Here is a 19,736-nt window from a genome sequence, read left to right as displayed (position 1 = left end):
GACTTTCCACCAATTATGAACATATGTAATATCTATATTTATTTAAGCTCCACTACTTAACAAGAATCCTGCGAGGCAAGTGATATGAGTCACTTAAATCTTTTCAGATGGAAAAGTACCAGCCTTGACAGGACAAAAAATACAGACTGGCACAAAGCACACGTGTGTGCACTTGCACACACACACACATGCACACACACACACATACACGCACATTCATACCCAAGAAACAACTTGTGCCTATTGAAATCTTCTCAAATAAAACCTGACAATAGAGGGAAAAAATTCATACATATTGAATGTATACATTATTCTGGTCATTCTGTCCTAAACAATATAACAACTACAAGTAATATAGACACAATTTATAAGTATATGGGAAGGCTATGTAGGATATATGCACACACTACACCATCTTATAGAAGAGATCTGAACATGCATGGATTTTGGTATCTATCCTGGATCCAAGTTTCCCCAGATAACAAGAAACTATATAATTTAAAGGCAAAGCAAGAGGAAGAACTTGATCATGGTTTGAAGGATGATTAATCCTTAAAATGTAATAAATTTGCTGCAAGAAAAGCTTACTTCTCATTCTATGGGTTGCTTTTCTCCTCTTTTTTTTTTTTTTCATCAGGACTAAGGATTGAATTCAGGGCTTCATGCTGCATAGGAAGGTGCCTACTACTTGACCATTCCCCTGAGGGTGTGTGTGTGTGTGTGTGTGTGTGTGTGTGTGTGTGTGTGTTTGTGTGTGTGTGAATATCCTGGGCCTTGAACTTACTGCCTGGGCACTATCCCTGAACTTTTTTTTTTGGGGGGGGGAGCCCAGTCATGGGGCCTGAACTCTGTGCCTGGGCGCTGTCCCTCAGCTCTTCAGCTCAAGGCTAGCGCTCTACCACTTGAGCCACAACGCCACTTCCGGCTTTCTTTTTTCTGCTTATGTGGTGCTGAGGAATTGAACCCAGGGCCTCATGCATGCAAGGCAAGCGCTCTACCACTGAGCTACCTTCCCGGCCCTCCCTGAGCTTTTTTGCTCAAGGCTAGTGATCTACCACTTGAGCCATAGCTCCACTTCTGGCTTTTTTAGCAGTTAATTGAAGATTAGAGTATCACGACTTTTCTGCCCCAGCTGACTCCAAATCAAAATCCTTAGATCTCAGCCTCCTGAGTAGCTAGGATTACAGGAGTGAACTATTAGCACCCAGCTTCTCTGCTGAAGCTTTCATCCCTGGTCAGGCTGTCTCTTCACAAAGGACAGCTGAAAGTTTAGGATGATTGTTTATACCACACTCTGAACCTATTTGGCCAGGATGATAGCCATGGTTTTAAGTCCTGACCAACTATATACTGCCTGGGCTCCTCTCGCCCTAGGTGTCCTTGGAGACAGACAAAACAGCACCTGTCATACCTGGGCTTCTTTACCAAATGGCATGTCTCAAAGATTTGATTCCTCCATACACATTGGTGACCCTATTTGGAATTCCTTAGACTATGGCTTTTTTACTATAGGAAATGTGAATGGCATGCAAGGTAGTTTTGCCAGAAAGTTTAGAGCAGCTAAACAACATTGGTCCTTGCATCTGGCAACAGAAGAATTCAACCAAGACACGAACATAAGTAAATATGATAGAAAAATTATCACAAAAGAAATAAGATTGACTAGGAAGGTGGCTCAGTGGTAGAATGCTTGCCTTGCATGCCTAAGGCCCTGGGTTTGATTCCTCAGCCCCACATAAGCAGAAAAAGCCAGAAGTGGTGCTGTGGTTCAAGTGGTAGAGTGCTAGCTTTGATCTGAAGAGCTGAGGGACAGCGCCCAGGCCCAGAGTTCAGGCCCCACGACCAACACAGAAAAAAAAAAGAAGAAGAAAAAAGAAAAGAAATAAGATAAAGAAAGCACGTGGCATAAATGCACCACAGAGAAGCCCACAGTTAACTTATGTCTATGTCTGCTATCTTGACCTATGGTTAGTGAGAAGCATATGGCTTTCTCATTGGTAAGTTCCTTTCTGTTTCCTGTAAGGTTGTGATGTCAGATATAGTCTTCATTTACCACCTCCTCCTCTTCCTCCTCCTCCTCCTCTTCTTCCTCCTCCTCCTTCTTTTTTTATCTATTATGGGACTTGGGCATTGTCCCTGAGTTCTTTTGCTCAAGGCTAGTGCTCTACCATTTTGAGCCACAGCACCACTTTCAGTTTTCTGATAGAGATTAGAGTCTCACAGACTTTCTTGCCCTGCCCGCTTTGAACTGTGATCCTCAGATCTCAACCTCTTGAGTAGCTAGGATTACAGGCATGAGCCCACCGATGCCTAGCTACTTTCTCATTCTTTTGTAACCCTCTGCCCCCATTTTATTGTCAGGGAGGTTTTGGTTTATCACCTATCTTTCCATCTGCAAGTTATAGAGGTCTGCATTTCTGCTAGTTCCTATCACTAGGATATTAGCATGGTAAAAAGTCAGGGGGTATTAGCTGGCCTGAATTGCAGAAATAGCTGCAGTCCCTAACTGTTCTCCCAGACTCTTTGCTGCCCCTCTAGCCATTCTGCATGACACAGCTAGCAGGATGTTCCTAAAATACCATCCATCTGATACCCTCTGATACCCCACCACAGTATATACCCTCAATGACTCCCCAGTACCCATATTCCTTGCTGGGCCTATTAGGCTACAGACCTAGAACCTGCCATCCTCAAGACACCTGGAGCAATATGATGATCACCAATCACATGTGGCTACAGGCATTTAAGGTTAATTAAATTAGTAATTAACAACTGGGTTTAATATTAAGTCATATTTAATATCTTTTTATCATCACAGAAAACCCTTTTGAATAGCACTCTGTTGGACTTTTAACAAAGGAAGTTCTGATTATCAGTTTAGTGGAACCCAGGATAGACTTGACCTAGTTGGTACTCTTTGATCTGAAATATTCTCTGCTGCACCTAAAGGTGCAGTAGGGAAGAGAAAAATCAGTGATAACTGTGTCTTGAGTGGAAGAAAATCTGGCCCTTCAACAAGCAACAACTTTTTATCATCTTAAAGAAAACAGCCCCAAACTCAAGAAACCACCTTGTTCAAGCTCTGTTCCAACAATAAAGTGATAACAATTCTCTGGAACAACTAACTTCAAGGACAAAGACAGATAATGGTCAACTGGGCTACACACCTGTGACCTGGGCTGTTTTAACTATGCATATTTTTCTCACCACCTGCCCCTAATTCGATTTAACCTAAAGCTGTCCATCTATCCCCTTGAAGATGGTGAAGATGTGCTGAAGTGCTGGCTTCCCATGGCTGCCATGTGATAAATCTTTCTCTGCCCTTCACCATGTCTATTTGGCACATGAGCGTAAGTAGCTGAACCTAACTTGGGACTCCTAGACTTTGGGCCTTGGGTCTAGTTTCAAATCTTTTGACAAATATTGTCTCTCCCTTTACTGTATCCAGGGCCTCAAATACTCAAAAGTAGGAGTAGCACATGGATCCTGGGAGGGAAAAGGTGGTTTAGAGGGGGTGCCTCAAGTACCAGCTCCCAGACAGGGGAGGATGAGGTGGGATGGGTTAGACTAAACAGAGGGTCCCCCTGGAAAAGGGGACATCTGTGGAGACCTGTGAGGTGAGGAGGCCTTCCTCTTTTCTGATCCTCCCTGTCTCCCCGCCCCCCTCCCACTCTTGCTTGGATTGCTCTCCTCATCTTTTCCTCTGGGAAGAGAATAATGGAGAGCAGCAGTTCCTTGAAGTGGGTCTCTCAGATAGGACAAGCAAAGAGGTTTCCTGTGGCCACTAACTCAAAAGCTCAAGGGCAGTGGCTTTGACCTTGGGGACAAAACTCAAAACTCAGTAAAACCAGGCCATGGGGCCTTTATGATTTTGGAGTGTGGGGTCTCTCCAAGAACGTAGAGCCAGCAAAGAGAGACTGCATGTAGGATCGGACCACCCCAGAATTGCCAGCCTGCCAAACTATACAGGTGAGGCTGGAGAAGAGGAGGAGATAGCCCCTCCTGCCACGGAGGGCCGTTGGGCTGGCTAATGGAGCGGAGGAGAGTACCCTGGCCGCCTACCCAGCTTCCATTAGAGACCCCCAGCTGCCAATCCCCTCTGCATCCATCTGCTGCCCCATCCTCAGCCTCTTCCGGGCACCCCACCCGGAAATGGTCTTCCCGCTGGGACTTGGGTGGGTGGTGAGTAATTGACCTGAATTCACGGGCTGTGGTTTGGGAGGAGGGCCGCTGCGGGGCAGCCCTTCGACGCTTCTTACGTAGAAGGCCTCACTCAAGCCTCCTGGGCAGGGGTGGACGATTGTGCAGGAACAATGATCTTTCCACTCTTGCCCAGGAGGAAATGACAGTTCGGAGATGGGTGATCCGCAGGAGTCGGGCACGGCACGCACGTCAGCGCGCCTGCTAGAACGCGCCAGGACCCCAACCCTGCCCAGGCGCGCGCGCGCGCGCGCGCGCGCGCGTGTGTGTGTGCGCGCGTATGTGTGTGTGCGCGCTCAGTCCTTCCCGCATAAGGCTCCCCGAGACCCCCCCCACTCCCCCTGCCGCGCCGGAGCCTGCGATCGGCGGGGAGGGCGGGCGGTGTGGGGGTGCGGGGTGCGGGCGGGACGCTCGGTGCCAGCCCGCGCGCGCAGGGGGTGGGGGCTGCAGCGCTGCCCTTTGTTTCCCCCTGGCGCTCAGGACGTGCGGAGTCACAGTCACATGGCGCTTCCGGCACGGGGTGTTCCAGGCGGCGTGCCAGGGCTGGGAGATGCCCCCGCCCCCGGCCCCGCTCCCCTTCTGCCGGCCGTCGGCCCCTCGAGGGGCGCCTCCCCCCCATCCTCCCGCCAGCTTTCCAGGCCCACGCCCTACCCAGACACGCAGCCCCGCCTGGACCCCCCGCCCCCGAGTTGGGGCGGACCGCCACCCCCACCCCCCACGTTCATCTCTGAGCGCCCGGGCTTCAGTGTTCCCTGGCTTTTCTTCCAACACTAGATTGCCCAGAGCCCGGTTGTTTGCTGGGGTCCTCAGTTTCCCCAACCCTCGACCATTCCCAGGTCTCAAAAATCAACCTTCTCACACGCCTCCCGGGAGTCCTGTGTGGCTAGTAGGTGGAGAACAGTCGTTAAAGGATTCCATTCTCCTTTAGCGGGATGGAGGAGGCAGTTTTGGGCCTCCCTTCCCTCCCTCCCTCCCTCTGATGCCAACAAGCAGAACAAAACAAAAACCAGCAGCTGCCCTTCATCCTCCTTGGCACACAACACATTTAATTAGTTATTTAATCGGCCGTGGGGCTTGAACTCTGGGCCTGGGCACTGCCCCTCAGCTCAGGGCTCTCTACCACTTGAGCCAGAGCACCACTTCCTGCTTTTTCTGTTTAAGTGGTGCTGAGGAATCGAACCCAGGGCCTCATGCATGCAAGGCAAGCACTCTACCACTGAGCCACCTTCCCAGCCCCCACACAACACATTTAGAAGCAAAAGTCCTAATCTGTTAGATATATGTTCCCTTCTGCGGTGGTGCAGTCCACCCTGGCGCCATCACTTCTAGCCAGTGTGCTCTGTGAAACTGAGAACCATGGAGGCTTCCTGGGGGCCACTGCAGTTACTCTTAGCAGATTCAAGACTTCATTCAACAAATATTTATTGTGTACTATGCTTGTGATAAGTATAAGATTGTAATGAATCCCAGCTACTCAAGAGGCAGATACAGGAGGATTGCAGTTGGAGGCTGGCCCATGGGAAACTTAGCAGGAAGACTAGCTGAAAAGCAAGCTAAAATACATAAAATGCAAAAGGTGGGGGAGGGGAGCATGCATGGCCCAAGTTGTAGAGTATATGCCTAGCAAGCTTGAAAACACAGTTCAACCCTCAGTCCTGCAGAGAAGGGGGGTGGGGGGCAGGGAGAGGATATGGAGAGAGAGGGAGGGGAGTGTACTATGGCAGACCATGTCATTGCTTGAAACTAGCAATGGTGGAGGGAGGGTCTCAGGGGTGCAGCCGGGAGGCTCTGGATGTATATTAGGTAGCATCCCCAAGGTCCTTTGTCTCTATGGGCAACCTTTGCCCAGTGCCTCTCATCTGGGGCCTACAGGGAGTGGAGTGGTAGAGACTAGAGAGAGAGAAGGCAGCCCTAGGTGGTGTCCAGAAGATGAAGGCACACCCTTTGGGCCAATGATGGGTGTGTATGTTGCATAGCCTTAAGGCTTGAGGGGGAAGAGCAGGAAGGCAAGTTCCCGGTTGCCACTGTGTCTGTCCACCAGGGGCAGGGGATGCTTTGAATAGTGCTGAACCATGGTGGTCACGGAAGAGAAGACCTACACAAAGAGGTAAGGCAAGCATGAACTTTTGTTTTGTTTTGTTTGTGCCAGTACTAGGGCTTGAACTCGAGGCCTTGAGTTCTCCTTGGGTGTTTCTTTTTTTCACCCAAAGTTGGCATTCTACCACTAGTGCCATATCAACAATTCATATTGATATCTCTCTCTCTCTCTATCTATCTATCTATCTATCATCTTCTGGCCCTGTGGTTTGAACTCAGAGGCTGGATGCTCTCTCTCTGAACTTTTTGCCTTGAGCCACAGCACCACTTCTGGTTTGGGGTTTTTGTTTTTGTTTTTTTTCCCAGTCCTGGGGCTTAAACTCAGGGCCTGAGCTTCTTTTGTTCAAAGCTAGCACTCTGCCACTTGAGCCACAGCACCACTTTTGGCCTTTTCTGTTTATGTGGTGCTGAGTAATTGAACCCAAGGCTTTGTGCATGCTAGGCAAGCACTCTACCACTAAGCCATATTTCCAGCCTCGCTTCTGGCTTTTTGATGGTTAATTGGAGAGAAGAGTCTCATAGACTTTTCTGCACAGGCTAGCATCAGCTCTCAGACTCCTGAGTAGCTAGGAATACAGGCATGAGCCACCAGCACCTGGCACATGAGTTTTGTGAGCCTCACATGTCCAGCAACTTCCAAAGATGACTGGTAAGGGGGCAGATTGTCTCTGAAAGATGCTGCCCTACTTTAAACCTCCTACAACTTTCCTGTGATCATTGTTGGCTAGCCTTGGGTTTCCAAGGCCAAGTAAAAGTAACTTTCAGGCCCTGCTGTGCCTGGAGCTGAATGCTAGGTTATCATCTCTACCTTATAGCCCAGCAAATGCTGGGTATAAAATTGAGTTGAGCTGGGCAGAGAGGCAGGAGTCTGGACTCTGGATCCTGCCTTCCTCATTAGGCTGTAAGTACAAATGCCCCACCTCAACCGTGTGCAGATGGGAGTCATAGCCAGAGGGAATACCTCTTCTCAAAGTGCCACGAATCTAGAAAGCTTAAGCCACAGGCTCCTGTTATTTCAACCTGCCCTAGAAAAAATGCAAACTGGGGGCTGGGAATGCAGCTTACTTGTTGAATGCTCACCTAGCATGCATGAAGCCCTGGGTTCGATTCCTGAACCACATAAATAGAAGAAGCCAGAAGTGGTGCTGTGGCTCAAGTGGTAGAGTGCTAGCCTTGAGCAAAAGAAGCTCAGAGACAGTACCCAGGCCCTGAGTTCAAGCCCCAGGGCTGGCAAAAAAAAAAAAAGAAAAATGCCAACTGGATTTCTCCCCCAGACATATGCTCTTAGCTAGGCTCAGAATGCTGGTCTCTGTACTCTCCTTACTTGGGAAGTCCAACTCCTCCAGCAAGCACTTACCTCCTCGTGGTTCCTGCCCTCCCGGCCCAGGGCATAGTGGCGCCCACCATCCAGCTGCCGGATGGGAATGTTGAAGACCCGGCCTTGGAGAAGCACTGCCAGGGTAAAGGGCTGGGAGGTGTGAGGCCCTGAGCTGGGGCGCACTGTGTAGGCCCCATCCTGTGAAGGAGACCCCAATCATGAACCTTATTTCCTAACTACTCATCCCAGCCCTGACCCAGGATGATCCAGAACCTCTCTAGACCTCCATCTGCCAGCTCAGCCCACCACAGCCTGTGAACAGCAGGGATTTCAGAGAAGACTTAGGAGTCTGTAGCTGCCTACCTTTTGGAAGCAGAGCAAGGCTCTCTCTACAGCATGGCGGTCACAGTTCCCTGAGTACCAAGGCTGGGCCAGCAGGCTACTGTCCTATATACAACCACACACACACAAGGCCACTCAGAGATGTGCCAGGGAATTGAATGGGGAGCAGAGAACCCTGGAGTGCCGTTGTTTGCATTCACATCTGCCAGCGCCAGACTGAGCCCCAAAAGCAGAACAAAGCTGTGTCTGTGCCTGGTGCACACATACATACATTTCTGGTGGTGGTAATTCATGCCTCTGCCATGAGGGTTCTGGGTGAGGACTCAGACTCTGGTCGCCACAGGCCTTGCCCTCAGCCTGCCTCCCAAGCCCCTGCTCACCTTGGCAGCTGAACTGCATCCAGGGTGGGCTGTGGAGGGAAGAGGGGCTTTCCTTCCCGCTGAAAGAAGGAAATTACAGAGTTAGGGCCTGGAAGGGGTTAGGCAAAGGCTCCAAGGAACAGCTTTAGGGGTAGGAGCAGAGGCAGGGGGTACAGGAGACCTGAAGTCCAAAATGGAGCACCCTGAACTCCTATTCTCCAGGTCCAACACCCTCCCAAGACCCACCAGCCCAGCCCTGGGAAACTTCCAGGTGAGATGTGACCTTGAGGCCCAAATTGGGAGCTTCCCAATTTGGTGCAGGCTCTGGAAAATGTCCAAGAGGATTCCCCCTCACCCCACACACACACTGCTGCCACCCCAACCTGACCCTGGCTGGACTCAGCTGCAAAGCCGGGGAGTGGAGAGGGGTGAGGAAGGAGTCTACAGCCCGCAGGCTTGGGCAGAACCATCTAGAGATGTATGCACTAACCTTTAGAGGTGGCATCTGCTGCTCCCTGGGAAACAGGAGGTCTGGTCAGATGATCACTGGCCTTGCAGCCAGTCCCACCCTGAGCCTCCCTTCTCTCTCTCCCCCTACCCAGTTCAGTTTCCCCTTGACCACAAGCCTCTTACACTCCAGGCATCCTGGGGTACTATGTTGGGCCTGTAGGGAGCAAATCAGGGCAGAGCTCAGGGTCTTCATCACTTTCAGAAATGAGCCAGTATCCCAACCTTCCCTTACCACCCCTGTCAGTGACCCAGGACAATGGAATGAGACTGCCATTTCATGGTCAGGACTGAGGCAGCCTGCGTTAGCATTCTCTTAAGCTCTCTTGCTTTCTCTCCTTTATGTAGGCACATGTGCATCTGGTGAGGTACCTACCTAGGAATCACAGGTGTCCTTGGCAGAGGGACTGGGGGCATCAGGGCTTTGGAGCTCAGAGACCTAGTTAAGGCTGGGGCTGAAACAGAGAAGGCAGGCTGAGGTTGGCCTGGGATCAGGCAAGGAAATCAAGGCTGGTCAGGGAGGGACTAAGAATGGCTTCCGGGTCTTCTCTGCTGTCTGGGCCCCTGGAAGTCCTTCTAACTAGAGGGAGATGCTAGCCTGGACACAGCAGCTGAGAAGCTCCACCCAGCCCTTCTTTTAAGGGGTTGGCCTCCCCCTAATAGGCACAGGGTGCATCAACCCAGACCAAAGGCAGAAGTGAAGGTTATCATTTGTGTGTGTGTGTATGTGTGTGTGTGTGTGTGTGTGTTGTGGGGCTTGAACTCTGGGCCTGGGCACTATCCCTGAGTTCTTCAGCTCAAGGCTAGTGCTCTACCACTTGAGCCACAGTGTCACTTCCAGTTTTCTGGTGGTTAATTACAGATAAGTCTCATGGACTTTTCTACCTGGGCTGGCTTTGAACCTGGCCTAAATCCTCAGATCTCAGCCTCCTAGTAGCTAGGATTACAGGCATGAGCCACCATCTCCAGGCTCATTATTGTTTTTTTTTTTTTTTAACTTAGTTTGGTTTTGCAGCAGTGGTGATTGAACCCAGCACCTGGCATGTACTGGGCAAGTGCTCTACCACTGAGCTACCTTCCTAGTAAGAATTGAAGATGTCTGTGCAGTACCTGAAGGCCCATGCACACCAGTAAGGGGTAGAAGTGGGGCCAGGAGGGTGACTGTGGGGCAGGATGGTTTGGAGGGAGGCCCTTACCTGGATCAGGCTCACACTTCAGGTAGACATCCTCATCCTGATCCTTTGCAGGGCCTGCTGCCACCTAAGGTAGGGAGGAAGGGGTATGTATGATCATGAGTTTGCCCAGCCCTGGACGTCAGGCTAGGACTAACAGACCTTTGCCACAAGCAGTAGGGTGACAGTCAGGGAAAGCCTTGATCAGGAGGTGGGGCTCCAGTGGACCACATTCCCTCCTTGTCAGTTGATCCTCTTTTGGGGCAGGTTGAATGATTAAAATTGTCCCTCTGCCTGGAAGGAAGCATCTCATGAACACCTTCCTCTTCAGTGGTACCCACAGGTGACAACTGCCAGGGAATGCAGGTGTCAAAGAGGAGCTCTGGCCAGTGCCTTTAGGACAACTGGCTTCTGCCTGCTAGGGGCCTGTGGCAGAAGGGAAAGACTCTTTGGGGCCTTTCTCCTGGGATCTAAGAGTATTTCCTGGCCTTCTCAAGCCCCTACTCTGTCCCTGCCTCTTTTCTAGATAGAACCCAAAAATGCAGAGTGAGGATGGGGGGTTACTCACCACTCTGGATATCACCTCTCGCCCTGCAAGAAGGAAAGCAGCAGTCAGGAGGAGCAGGGAGAAGGGGCTGGGACATGGGGTCCTTGGAGCCAACTTTGAAACTCCAGGAGGAAACCATCCTCCTCTCCTTGTCATTTCCTACACAAGGCTGTAGTGTCACCTAACTTGACCTCCCAAATGATTTTCCAGGCTTGGCTCCAGATGACTTTGGGCTGAGCCAAAACTCAAAGCCACCCTCAAGGTCAGTAGGGCTAACCAAATGTGCCTCAGGTGAGCAGTTTGACCTTGGGTGGAGGAAGCCATCAGGATGGAGGGACTACAACACCACTCTTCCCACATCCTCTTTCAGACAGGAAAATTTCCTGGAGTTCTGTCCTTTCCTGACATCCCAGAGTTGTGGGGTCACAAGCCTCAGAAGCACTGACCTAGGGGCAAGTCCCTGAACAGTAACAGCAACAGTGACCGGAATGAAGTCAGTGGTGGCCCAAGGATGTCCCCTTTGCTGAGGAAATGGTGCACAGATATCCCAATAGAGAGGGTACTGGAGATAGAGTAGGCTGCCCTTCTGACCTCTTTATTCTGGGGTCCCCCCAGTCTGACCCTGTACCAGATATTCTACACCTGCTGTACAGGGAGCATCAGGTCAGATTTGATGCTTTGATGCCTTCTCAGGCACAGCAGTTGACATCTCTGGGTGTCTATCTCATTTGTACACTGGAAGCCATGCTACCTCAGGAACTTGGCCAGAAAAAAGGAAGTTACAGCCAGGAGGGTGCAACAGAATGGCAGAGGATGACTCTAATGTGAGGCACATCCAACTCCACCTCTCCCAGGGTGGAGAGAGGAAAGAGGACATGTCCCTTACCTCGACTCCCAAAGGCAGGTCCTGGCTTTGTGGTCAGCTGCGGGTTCATTGCTGCCTTCAGCTGTGGGCATAATGGAGTTGGTGAGGGAGAAGGGAAACTGAGGCATGGTAGAGTGCTTGCCTAGCGTGCATGAAGCCCTCCAATGGATTCCTCAGTACCACATAAACAGAAAACGCTGGAAGTGGTACTGTGGCTCAAATGGTAGAGTGCTAGCCTTGAGCAAAAGAAGCTCAGGGACAATGCCTAGGCCCTGAGTTCAAGTCCAGGACTAGGAAAAAAAAAAGCTAAAGGACAGATCCCAGACCTTGAGTTCAAGCCACAAGACTGGCACAAAGACAAAACAAAACACAAAAACCAGGCACCAATGGTTCATGCCTGTAATACTAGCTACTCAGGAGGTTGGGATCTGAGGATCATGGTTCAAAGACAGCCCAAGGCAGTCAAGTAGGTGAGACTCTTATTTCCAATTAACCATCAGAAAACTGGAAGTGGCACTATGGCTCAAGTGGTTAACAGCTAGCCTTGAGCTGAGGAGCTGAGGGACAGTGCCCAGGCCCTGAGTTCAACCAACCAAAACAAAAAACAAAACCAAAAAAACCCACAAAAACCTGCTGGGTGCCCATGGCTCATACTATTCAGGAGGCTGAGGTTTGAGGATTGCAGTTCAAAGCCAGCCTGGGCAGAAAAGTCCCTGTGAGACTTATCTCCACAAAACTGGAAGTAGAGCTGTGGTATAGCATTAGTCTCCAGCAAAAGAGCTCAGGGACAGCGCCCAGGCCCTGAGTTCAAGCCCCACAACCAACAAAAACAGAAACAAAACCAAACCTGCCACTATAAGCTCAAGATGAAATGTACCAAAAGGACACTTTTCTCAGCTGCTTTTCTGTGGCTCTTGGCTGTGCACTTCTCTACTGAAAATGGTAGCTTTTGGAGTCCGTGTGTGGGACTCAGTGGGACTGGGATCTGGCACTGACTGGCAGCTAAATGGAGAGGCTTGTGTAATCTCTGGACAGGATGGAGTCCTCAAGCTCAAAGTTCAGGGGAGTACAGTGGAACCTAGAATCCTAGGTCCAGCTCAGGGGAGAACAGAGAGAGGCAGTAGCAGGTCAGGCTGGCTGGGAGGGCCAAAGGACTTTGGCTTCTCAAGTCTCTGGCACCTGAGATTTTGGGGCTCTCTTGAATGCAAATGTTAGTGCTCTTGTACATGATCTGCCTCTCACAATTTACTCACCGGAAAATGGTTGCCTGGGGTGGAGTGAATGGAGAAGGAGTGACTTGGGGGAAGGTCTCTCCCCATGGTGGGAGGTGGCTTGGATGGTCTGAAGGGGCCAGAGCAATCTGGAAAAGACCCCAGGCATTTTGGGCCCTCCCATGTCGATTCCCATTTTCTTCCAGCTCCTTCCCAACTATCCTTCCATTTCCTTCTCCTTCCCTCTCCTTAGCTTATTATCTTCTGACAGCTTTGTCTCTCTGGAGGCAGCCAGCTTCCCTGCTCCGACCTGGCCAAGACCCTAAGCAGTGGGAGTGGAATACCCATGGTACCCTCATCTCAGAGAACGTTCTAGAATCATAGAGTGGGTACTGGAGGCCCCCAGAGACCAGGGTCTAGCCTCCTGCTTTTCTGCCGTTGCCTTGGTTACCTGGCACTCAATTCTCTGCCTTCCCTACTCTCCTTTCCCTCCTCCTGTCAGTCACTCTTTTCCAACTTCCATCTCTGCCCCAGCCAAGAGGCCCCAGTGACCACCCTGTCCCTGCCCCTGCTCAGGCAGGAGGAGAGGCAAGGCCTGGGTTCTCTACCCAAATCCCCACCTCCCTGCCTCTCACTTCCCTGCCCTCACCCAGGTACAAGGACTCCTCCTCAGCACCTGCAAGGTGTGCAGGGGCCAGATTGAGGGGCAGGGCCTCACAGGGGGGCAGCTCATATTTATCCTCTTCCTCCTCCTCTTGGGCCTTCAGAAAGTGCTGCTGGGTACAGAGGAGATGGAGGGTGGAACATGCCCAGGACACTGATGGCTGCTGCCTCCCCCCCCCCCCCCCCCCCCACCGCTCCAGCCTCCATCTCAGCTGCTGAACTTACTTACCCTGTGTCTCCAGGTCTCTGGAGTAGACAGAGGAGATGAGCTGAGGGCATCCTCTCTCCAAGCTGAGGCATCTGGACAGACAGACTGGCCTTGCCTCCTCCCACCCCACCCCCTTCTAGCACAATGTCTGATGCCCCCCCCCCATAATGAGCTTTAATCCTCCACTAAAGAAACCAGTTCTCCTGGGGGAGGAGGGAAGGTTTAGGGCAGTCCTGGGGCTTGATCTGAATGCCTGAGCTTTTTTGCTCAAGGCTAGTGCTCTGCCACAAGAGCCATAGCTCCACTTTTGGCTTTTTAGTGGTTAATTGGAGATAAGAATCTCAAGTACTTTATTGCCCTAGTGGGTTCAAACGGAGATCTTCAGATCTCACCCTCCAGAGTAATTAGAATTACAAGCATGAGCCACCAGGCTTCAGGAACTTATACTTCTTTCCTTCCTTCCTTCCCTTCCCTTCCCTTCCCTCCCTCCCTCCCTCCCTCTCTCTTTCTCTCTCTCTCTCTCCCTTTCTTTCTTTCTCTCTCTCTCTCTCTCTCTCTCTCTTTCTTTCTTTCTTTCTTCTGCCAGTCTTGGGACTTGAACTCAGGGCCTGGGCACTGACCCTGAGCTGCTCTTGCTCAAGGCTAGCACTCTACCACTTGAGCCATAGGGCCCCTTCTGGCTTTTTCTGTTTATGTGGCACTAAGGAATTGAACCCAGGGCTTCCTGCCTGTTAGGCAAGCACTCTACCACTAAGCTACATTCCCAGCCAAGAATTCACTCTCTTTTTTTTTTTTTTTTTGTCAGTTATGGGGCTTGAACTCTGGGCCTGGGCACTGTCCCTAAGCTCTTCAGCTCAAGGCTAGTGCTCTACCACTTGAGCCACAACACTACTTTGGTTTTCTGGTGGTTAATTGGAGATAAGAGGTTTTCTGGTGGTTAATTGGAGATAAGAGTCTCACAGACTTTCCTGTCCCGGATAGCTTTAAATCTTGATCCTCAGATCTCAGCCTTCTGAGTATCTAGGATTATAGGCATGAGCCACCAGTGCCTGGCTAGGAACTTAATTCTTGAGGGAAATTTTTATCATGGCAGCAGGGCCAATGAGTTGGCCCGAGAAAGAAGGGAGCCTCCCAGTCGCTTGTTTTACCTACATCAGTTCCACGCCTCCTGACACCTTTGACTTTCCCTAAGACAAATGGGAGAGCTAAGCCCCAGTAACCCAGCAGTGCAGGACTATGGCAGATGCGTGTCCACAGCCACTCAAGAGATACTGAACTTGTGGGGGCCCCTAATGTACTGGAACTCTGGTCTACTGTGTCACTTACCCACGCATCTGGGAGGTGGAAGAGGTGGCCCCAACCTGCAAGCAGACTCTACTCAACTTAGCCCAAAAGGTTCTGGAGTTTGTGTCAAGTAGACATTGCACTCCGTCACACTGATATCCATCACCATGAATGCCTACCCCCCCCAAGAGTTGTGTGACATGGTGGCCTTGGACTGGGGCAGCAGAATGGGAGGGAGGGTTCCTGGGGGTAGAGGGGCAGAGCCAGTGCCCTTGGGGAACACAACTGGATGGCCTGGTACCCCAGGTAAGCTGGGAGACAGGGGAGCCCCAGTACTGATGGGTAAAAGCAGATGAATGGTGTCATGTGGGCTGGGAGTAGTCAGAGCCAGCACCACACCTAAAGCAGCAGTGCCAGTGAAGGAGGAATAGGGGGTGGGCAAGGGAGACTAGAGAAGAGGGTGGGAGAAAGAAGAGCCCCAGTACTCACCGGGCCTTGGTCCCACTGAGCTTGTCCTAGAAAGAGGGGAAAATAAAGGATAGTTAGTACTATTGGGATTAGGGCACCTCTCCCTGCCCAGAGTTCTCCCCCTCCTCCGCCCCCCCCCTCCCCCCCGAACCAGGCAGGTTTGTGTGCCTGGAGCTGTTCTGGGACCAGGTCTCACCATGGCTGGATTAGATGAGCTCTGCCTTCCAGTAGGCCAGGATTTGGCACAAAAGGTGTGAGGCATAGGGGCCCTTTTGTTCCCTATCCCCTTCTATCAATGTTATTTGCATCTCTTAAGCACCCGGAAGGTGGGTGGCCTCCCATTCCAAATGGACTTCACTCAGGACACTCCCAGACGAGACCTAGCTTCTGTGTTGCCACCCCCGCCCCAAGTCCTCCAGAAGGAAGCTGGCCCAATGTCCCATTTCCAAAATGCATGTGTTACTAGGTAGGCTCCTTTCAGACAATTTTTTAAAATCCTTACACTTGTCATTTGCTGGTGAGTGGTGATCAAAGACATAAAAGTTAGAACTGTCATGTTCAGTGACAGCTTTATTATTATTATTGATGGATGTGTTTATTCATCCAGTGGACACATTACCAAACACTCTCTATGTACTAGGTGCTATTCCAGGTGGTGAAGACACCCATAGAAAATAAAACAGGCAGGCATTACATGTGTGCTTCCTCATTGTGTTCTCAAAATAACCCCATGATGCAAGTTCTAGTTTTATCTCTTTAAACAAAGAAATGGAGTGCATTAGTCAGCTTGGACCACCATAACAATAGCACAGACTGGTGACTTAAACGACAGATCTTTTATTTCCTCACAATTCTGGAGGATGAAAGTCCAAGATCAAGGTGCCATCAGGGTTGGTTTCTGGTGTGGCTGCTCTCCCTGGCTTGGAGACAGCAGCCTCCCCATGTCCTCACATGGCCCCTTGTCTGCACATGTCTAAAGAGAGAACAAAGCTGGTATGCACTCCCTTTTCTTATGAAGTCAGCAGAGCTGTTGGAGCAAGGCCCAAAACAGTCCTATCACAGGCACATTGGGCAGTAGGTCTTTATTATACATGAATCGTGTTTGTGGCACAATTACAGTCTATAACACTAAGGCCTTGATAAATTGCATATCTTTCCTGAGGTCATGCACTCACTCAGTGATGGATATGAGGCTCCAGAACCTGAATGCTAAACAATGGGCATCCTCCTACCTCATCTAGGAGGGAATCAGGACACTGTCGCCTAGCCACTGGAGAATGAGGCTCATCAGCACTGGGAGATTCCTTAAGGGGTTCATGATTTCGAGGTCACTCCATGAATTTGGAACATTGACTTCTGAGACGTGTTGGGATAAAAGGAAGGGTGGGGTTTGGTGTTTGACTCTATTTAAACCAGAAAATGAGAGCTGGGTACCAGTGGCTCATGCTTGTAATCCTAGTTACTCCAGAGGCTGAGACTTGAGGATAGAGATTCAGCCAGCCAGGACTGGAAAAATCTGTGAGACTCATATTACTTGACAGTAATTTGATGGGGAGATACAGAGAAGCCACATTTTGAGTGGTTGAATCTGGAGTCTTTATTAGAAAGCCAGTGACTATGAGCAGATACATGTCCCCAAAAAACTTGCAGCCTTCAATGCACTTAAAACTGATAGGAAACTGAGCCACAAGGGTGGTAAAGAAAGAGCAGAAAAACATTCTGAACAAACTAGATCAACTCTAATGGAAAGTTGAAGAGGGATGACATGGTACCCGGAGGAGAGGCAGGAGACATGGTGCATTGGCAGCTGAAGTGCTGGGGCCTACATAGGGTCACAGTCAGGAGGTAGGGTCACAAGGAGCTGGAGTTCAAAGAGTCTCCTGAGTTCATGGTACAGGTATGGCAGGTCTGGTAATCTATTGTTCAAGTCCCTGCCCCTGCTTCTAGGAATCTACCTGGGGGTGGGATTTTGCCTCTAAAAGTTTTCATCAAGTCCCTGTCACCTGCCAGAAGTGGAGTTATAGCTTAAGTAGTAGTAGAGCTCCAGCCTTGAATGAAAAAGCTGAGTTCAAGCCGCAGTACTGGAACCAAAAAACAAAACAAGAAACGAGGAAATGCAGACCATGATCATGAATATTGAAACTTATAGGCCTCTTCCTTTCTTGTATTTTTCACTTTGTGCATGCACTAGCTGTTGGCACAAAGTAAAAACAAAGCCCAGATAACTTGCATGGGGAGTTGGAGTAGGACATAACCTTTTTTGTTGTTGTTGTTGTTGGTTGTGGGGCTTGGACTCTGGGCTTGGGCACTATCCCTGAGCTCTTCAGCTCAAGGCTAGTGCTGTACCACTTGAGTCACAGTGGCACTTCTGGTTTGCTGGTGGTTAACTGGAGATAGTCTCACGGACTTTCCTGCCCTGGCTGGCTTTGAACCTCAATCCTCAGATTTCAGCCTCCTGAGTAGCTAAGATACAGGCATGAGCCACCAGCCCCCGGCAGGACATAACCTTAAGAGAAAAAGGCCAAGTGCTTCCTGGGACCTAGAGGCCAATGACACTTAATGAGCCATAAGAATCACTAAAGAGGGCTGGGAAGGTGGCTCAGTGGTAGAGCGCTTGCCTTGCATGCCTGAGGCCCTGGGTTCGATTCCTCAGCACCACATAAGCAAAAAGAAAAAAGCCGGAAGTGGTGCTGTGGCTCAAGTGGTAGAGTGCTAGCCTTGAGCTGAAGAGCTGAAGGACAGCACCCAGGCCCAGAGTTCAGGCCCCACGACCAGACCAAAAAAAAAAAAAAAGAATCACTGAGGAGATGAGACATAGTTGCTTAGCAAGCAAGGCCCTGAGTTCAAATTCCAGTACTGAAAAAAAGGATAGAGAAACAATTGTCAGTTGAGGTTAAGGACTTGGATCTATTCCTTGCCCTTCACTCCCCAGATGACCTATCTTCCACAAGGCAGGGAGCAACTTCCCTTACTTAGTGGGGCCTCCTATGGGATCAGAGTCCACAGGTAGAATGAACTGAAGGTTCTGGATAGCACTCACCACAAACCCCAAATTGATCAAGCTTTCCTCTTCAGCCACCTCCTCCCTGTTTAGGGCTTTGCATAGGAAAATCCTGAGGCCTGGGTGAATGATAGGATCTGAGGTGGAAGATGGAGTTTGTGCCCTCTTGGCTGGAGCACTTGCTGCACAGACCTAGGTGTGGGGCAGGAAGCTGGCCTATTCCAGTGGCCTTGTCTGTTGGGCAGCCCTTCAGGGCTGGGCATCTTGTTAATCACAGACATATTTAGACCTCTTCTTTACGTATTGGGCACAGGATTACTTTGTCCATACCATAGATAGATACTTTTTTTTTGGCAGTTGTGGGGCTTGAACTCAGTGCCTGGGTACTGTCCCTGAGCTTTTTTTTTGGGGAGGGAGGCGTTCAGTCATGGGGCCTGAATTCTGGGCCTGGATGCTGTCCCTGAGCTTTTTTGCTCAAGGCTAGCGCTCTACCACTTGAGCCACTGTGTCACTTCCAGTTTTCTGGTAGTTGATTGGAGATAAGAGTCTCATAGACTTTCCTGTTGTCTAACTGAGATCCTCAGATCTCAGCCTCCTGAGTAGCTAGGATTACAGGCATGAGCCACCAGTGCCTGGCCAGATGCTTATATTTTGAAAGTTTCTAGTCCTTCCAGATGCTTCAAAATGGGCAGATCTCATCCACTGAACCCCCGTGAGAACAGACCCAACTGTACTGGCCCAGAGTAGTATAAATATATCTTTTGAAAGCAAACAAAGATTTTGCCATTTGCCTGATAATAAGAATTGCTGAAGGTCCCTTGGTGGCACAGTGGCTCATTCTTGTAATCCCAGCTATTTCGGAGATCAAGATCAAGAAGATCACAGTTTGAAGCTAGCACAACCAAAAGTTCTCAAGACCACACCTCAATCAATAAGTGAAGTGTGCTGACGTATGCCTGTGATCCTAGCTCTGTGGGAAGGAGAATGTAGGAGGATTTCATCAAGTGGAGACTGGAACGAAAAAAATATCCAAAACAAAAAGGTGTGGCTCTAGTGGCAAAATGACTAATAAGCAGGAAGCCCTGAACTCAGGCTTTAATATTAGTCATGTATAGATCTATAAAAAGATATGTACATATATATGTATATGTATATATATATGTATATATATATATATAATATGTGTATGTAACTAAGAGAAATGATGCTGTAATCCCAGCACTCAGGAGACTGAAGCAGAAAGATTGCTCCAAATCCCTAACTTCAAGGCCACTCTGAGCTAGAGAGCAAGATCCTACTTAAAATAAAACAAAAAATGGGGAGAGGACTGGGGATATAGCTCAGTAGTATCTTTGGGTCCCCAAACCCTTCCCAAGATTGTAAGACTTCGATCTTCAGGAAGTCTACATTATTTTTAACTGGCATCTTAGATCTGTCTTACGAAAAAGCCAAGTTTGAGGAACAGTGTTCTGTTGGAAACATTCCAAGGCAAGA

At 49.8% G+C, this 19,736-nt stretch overlaps 1 protein-coding gene across 1 annotated transcript; it reads right to left on the bottom strand.

Annotated features, from left to right (window-relative positions):
* Window positions 1–6,178: 6,178 nt before the first annotated feature.
* On the bottom strand, window positions 6,179–17,035 carry Sh2d6 (SH2 domain containing 6). Its single transcript, XM_013035437.1, has 10 exons — window positions 17,014–17,035; window positions 15,263–15,288; window positions 13,254–13,394; window positions 11,429–11,489; window positions 10,564–10,586; window positions 10,020–10,083; window positions 8,338–8,396; window positions 7,979–8,062; window positions 7,655–7,813; window positions 6,179–6,295 (listed from the first exon to the last, which is right to left on the bottom strand). The coding sequence occupies exons 1-10, from the start codon at window positions 17,033–17,035 to the stop codon at window positions 6,179–6,181; spliced, it is 756 nt and encodes a 251-aa protein (XP_012890891.1).
* Window positions 17,036–19,736: the final 2,701 nt, after the last annotated feature.

The sequence above is a fragment of the Dipodomys ordii genome, unplaced genomic scaffold (assembly GCF_000151885.1).
Source record: "Dipodomys ordii isolate 6190 unplaced genomic scaffold, Dord_2.0 Scaffold212, whole genome shotgun sequence".
Lineage (NCBI taxonomy): Eukaryota > Metazoa > Chordata > Mammalia > Rodentia > Heteromyidae > Dipodomys > Dipodomys ordii.
This window is presented reverse-complemented; position numbering and strand designations above follow the sequence as displayed.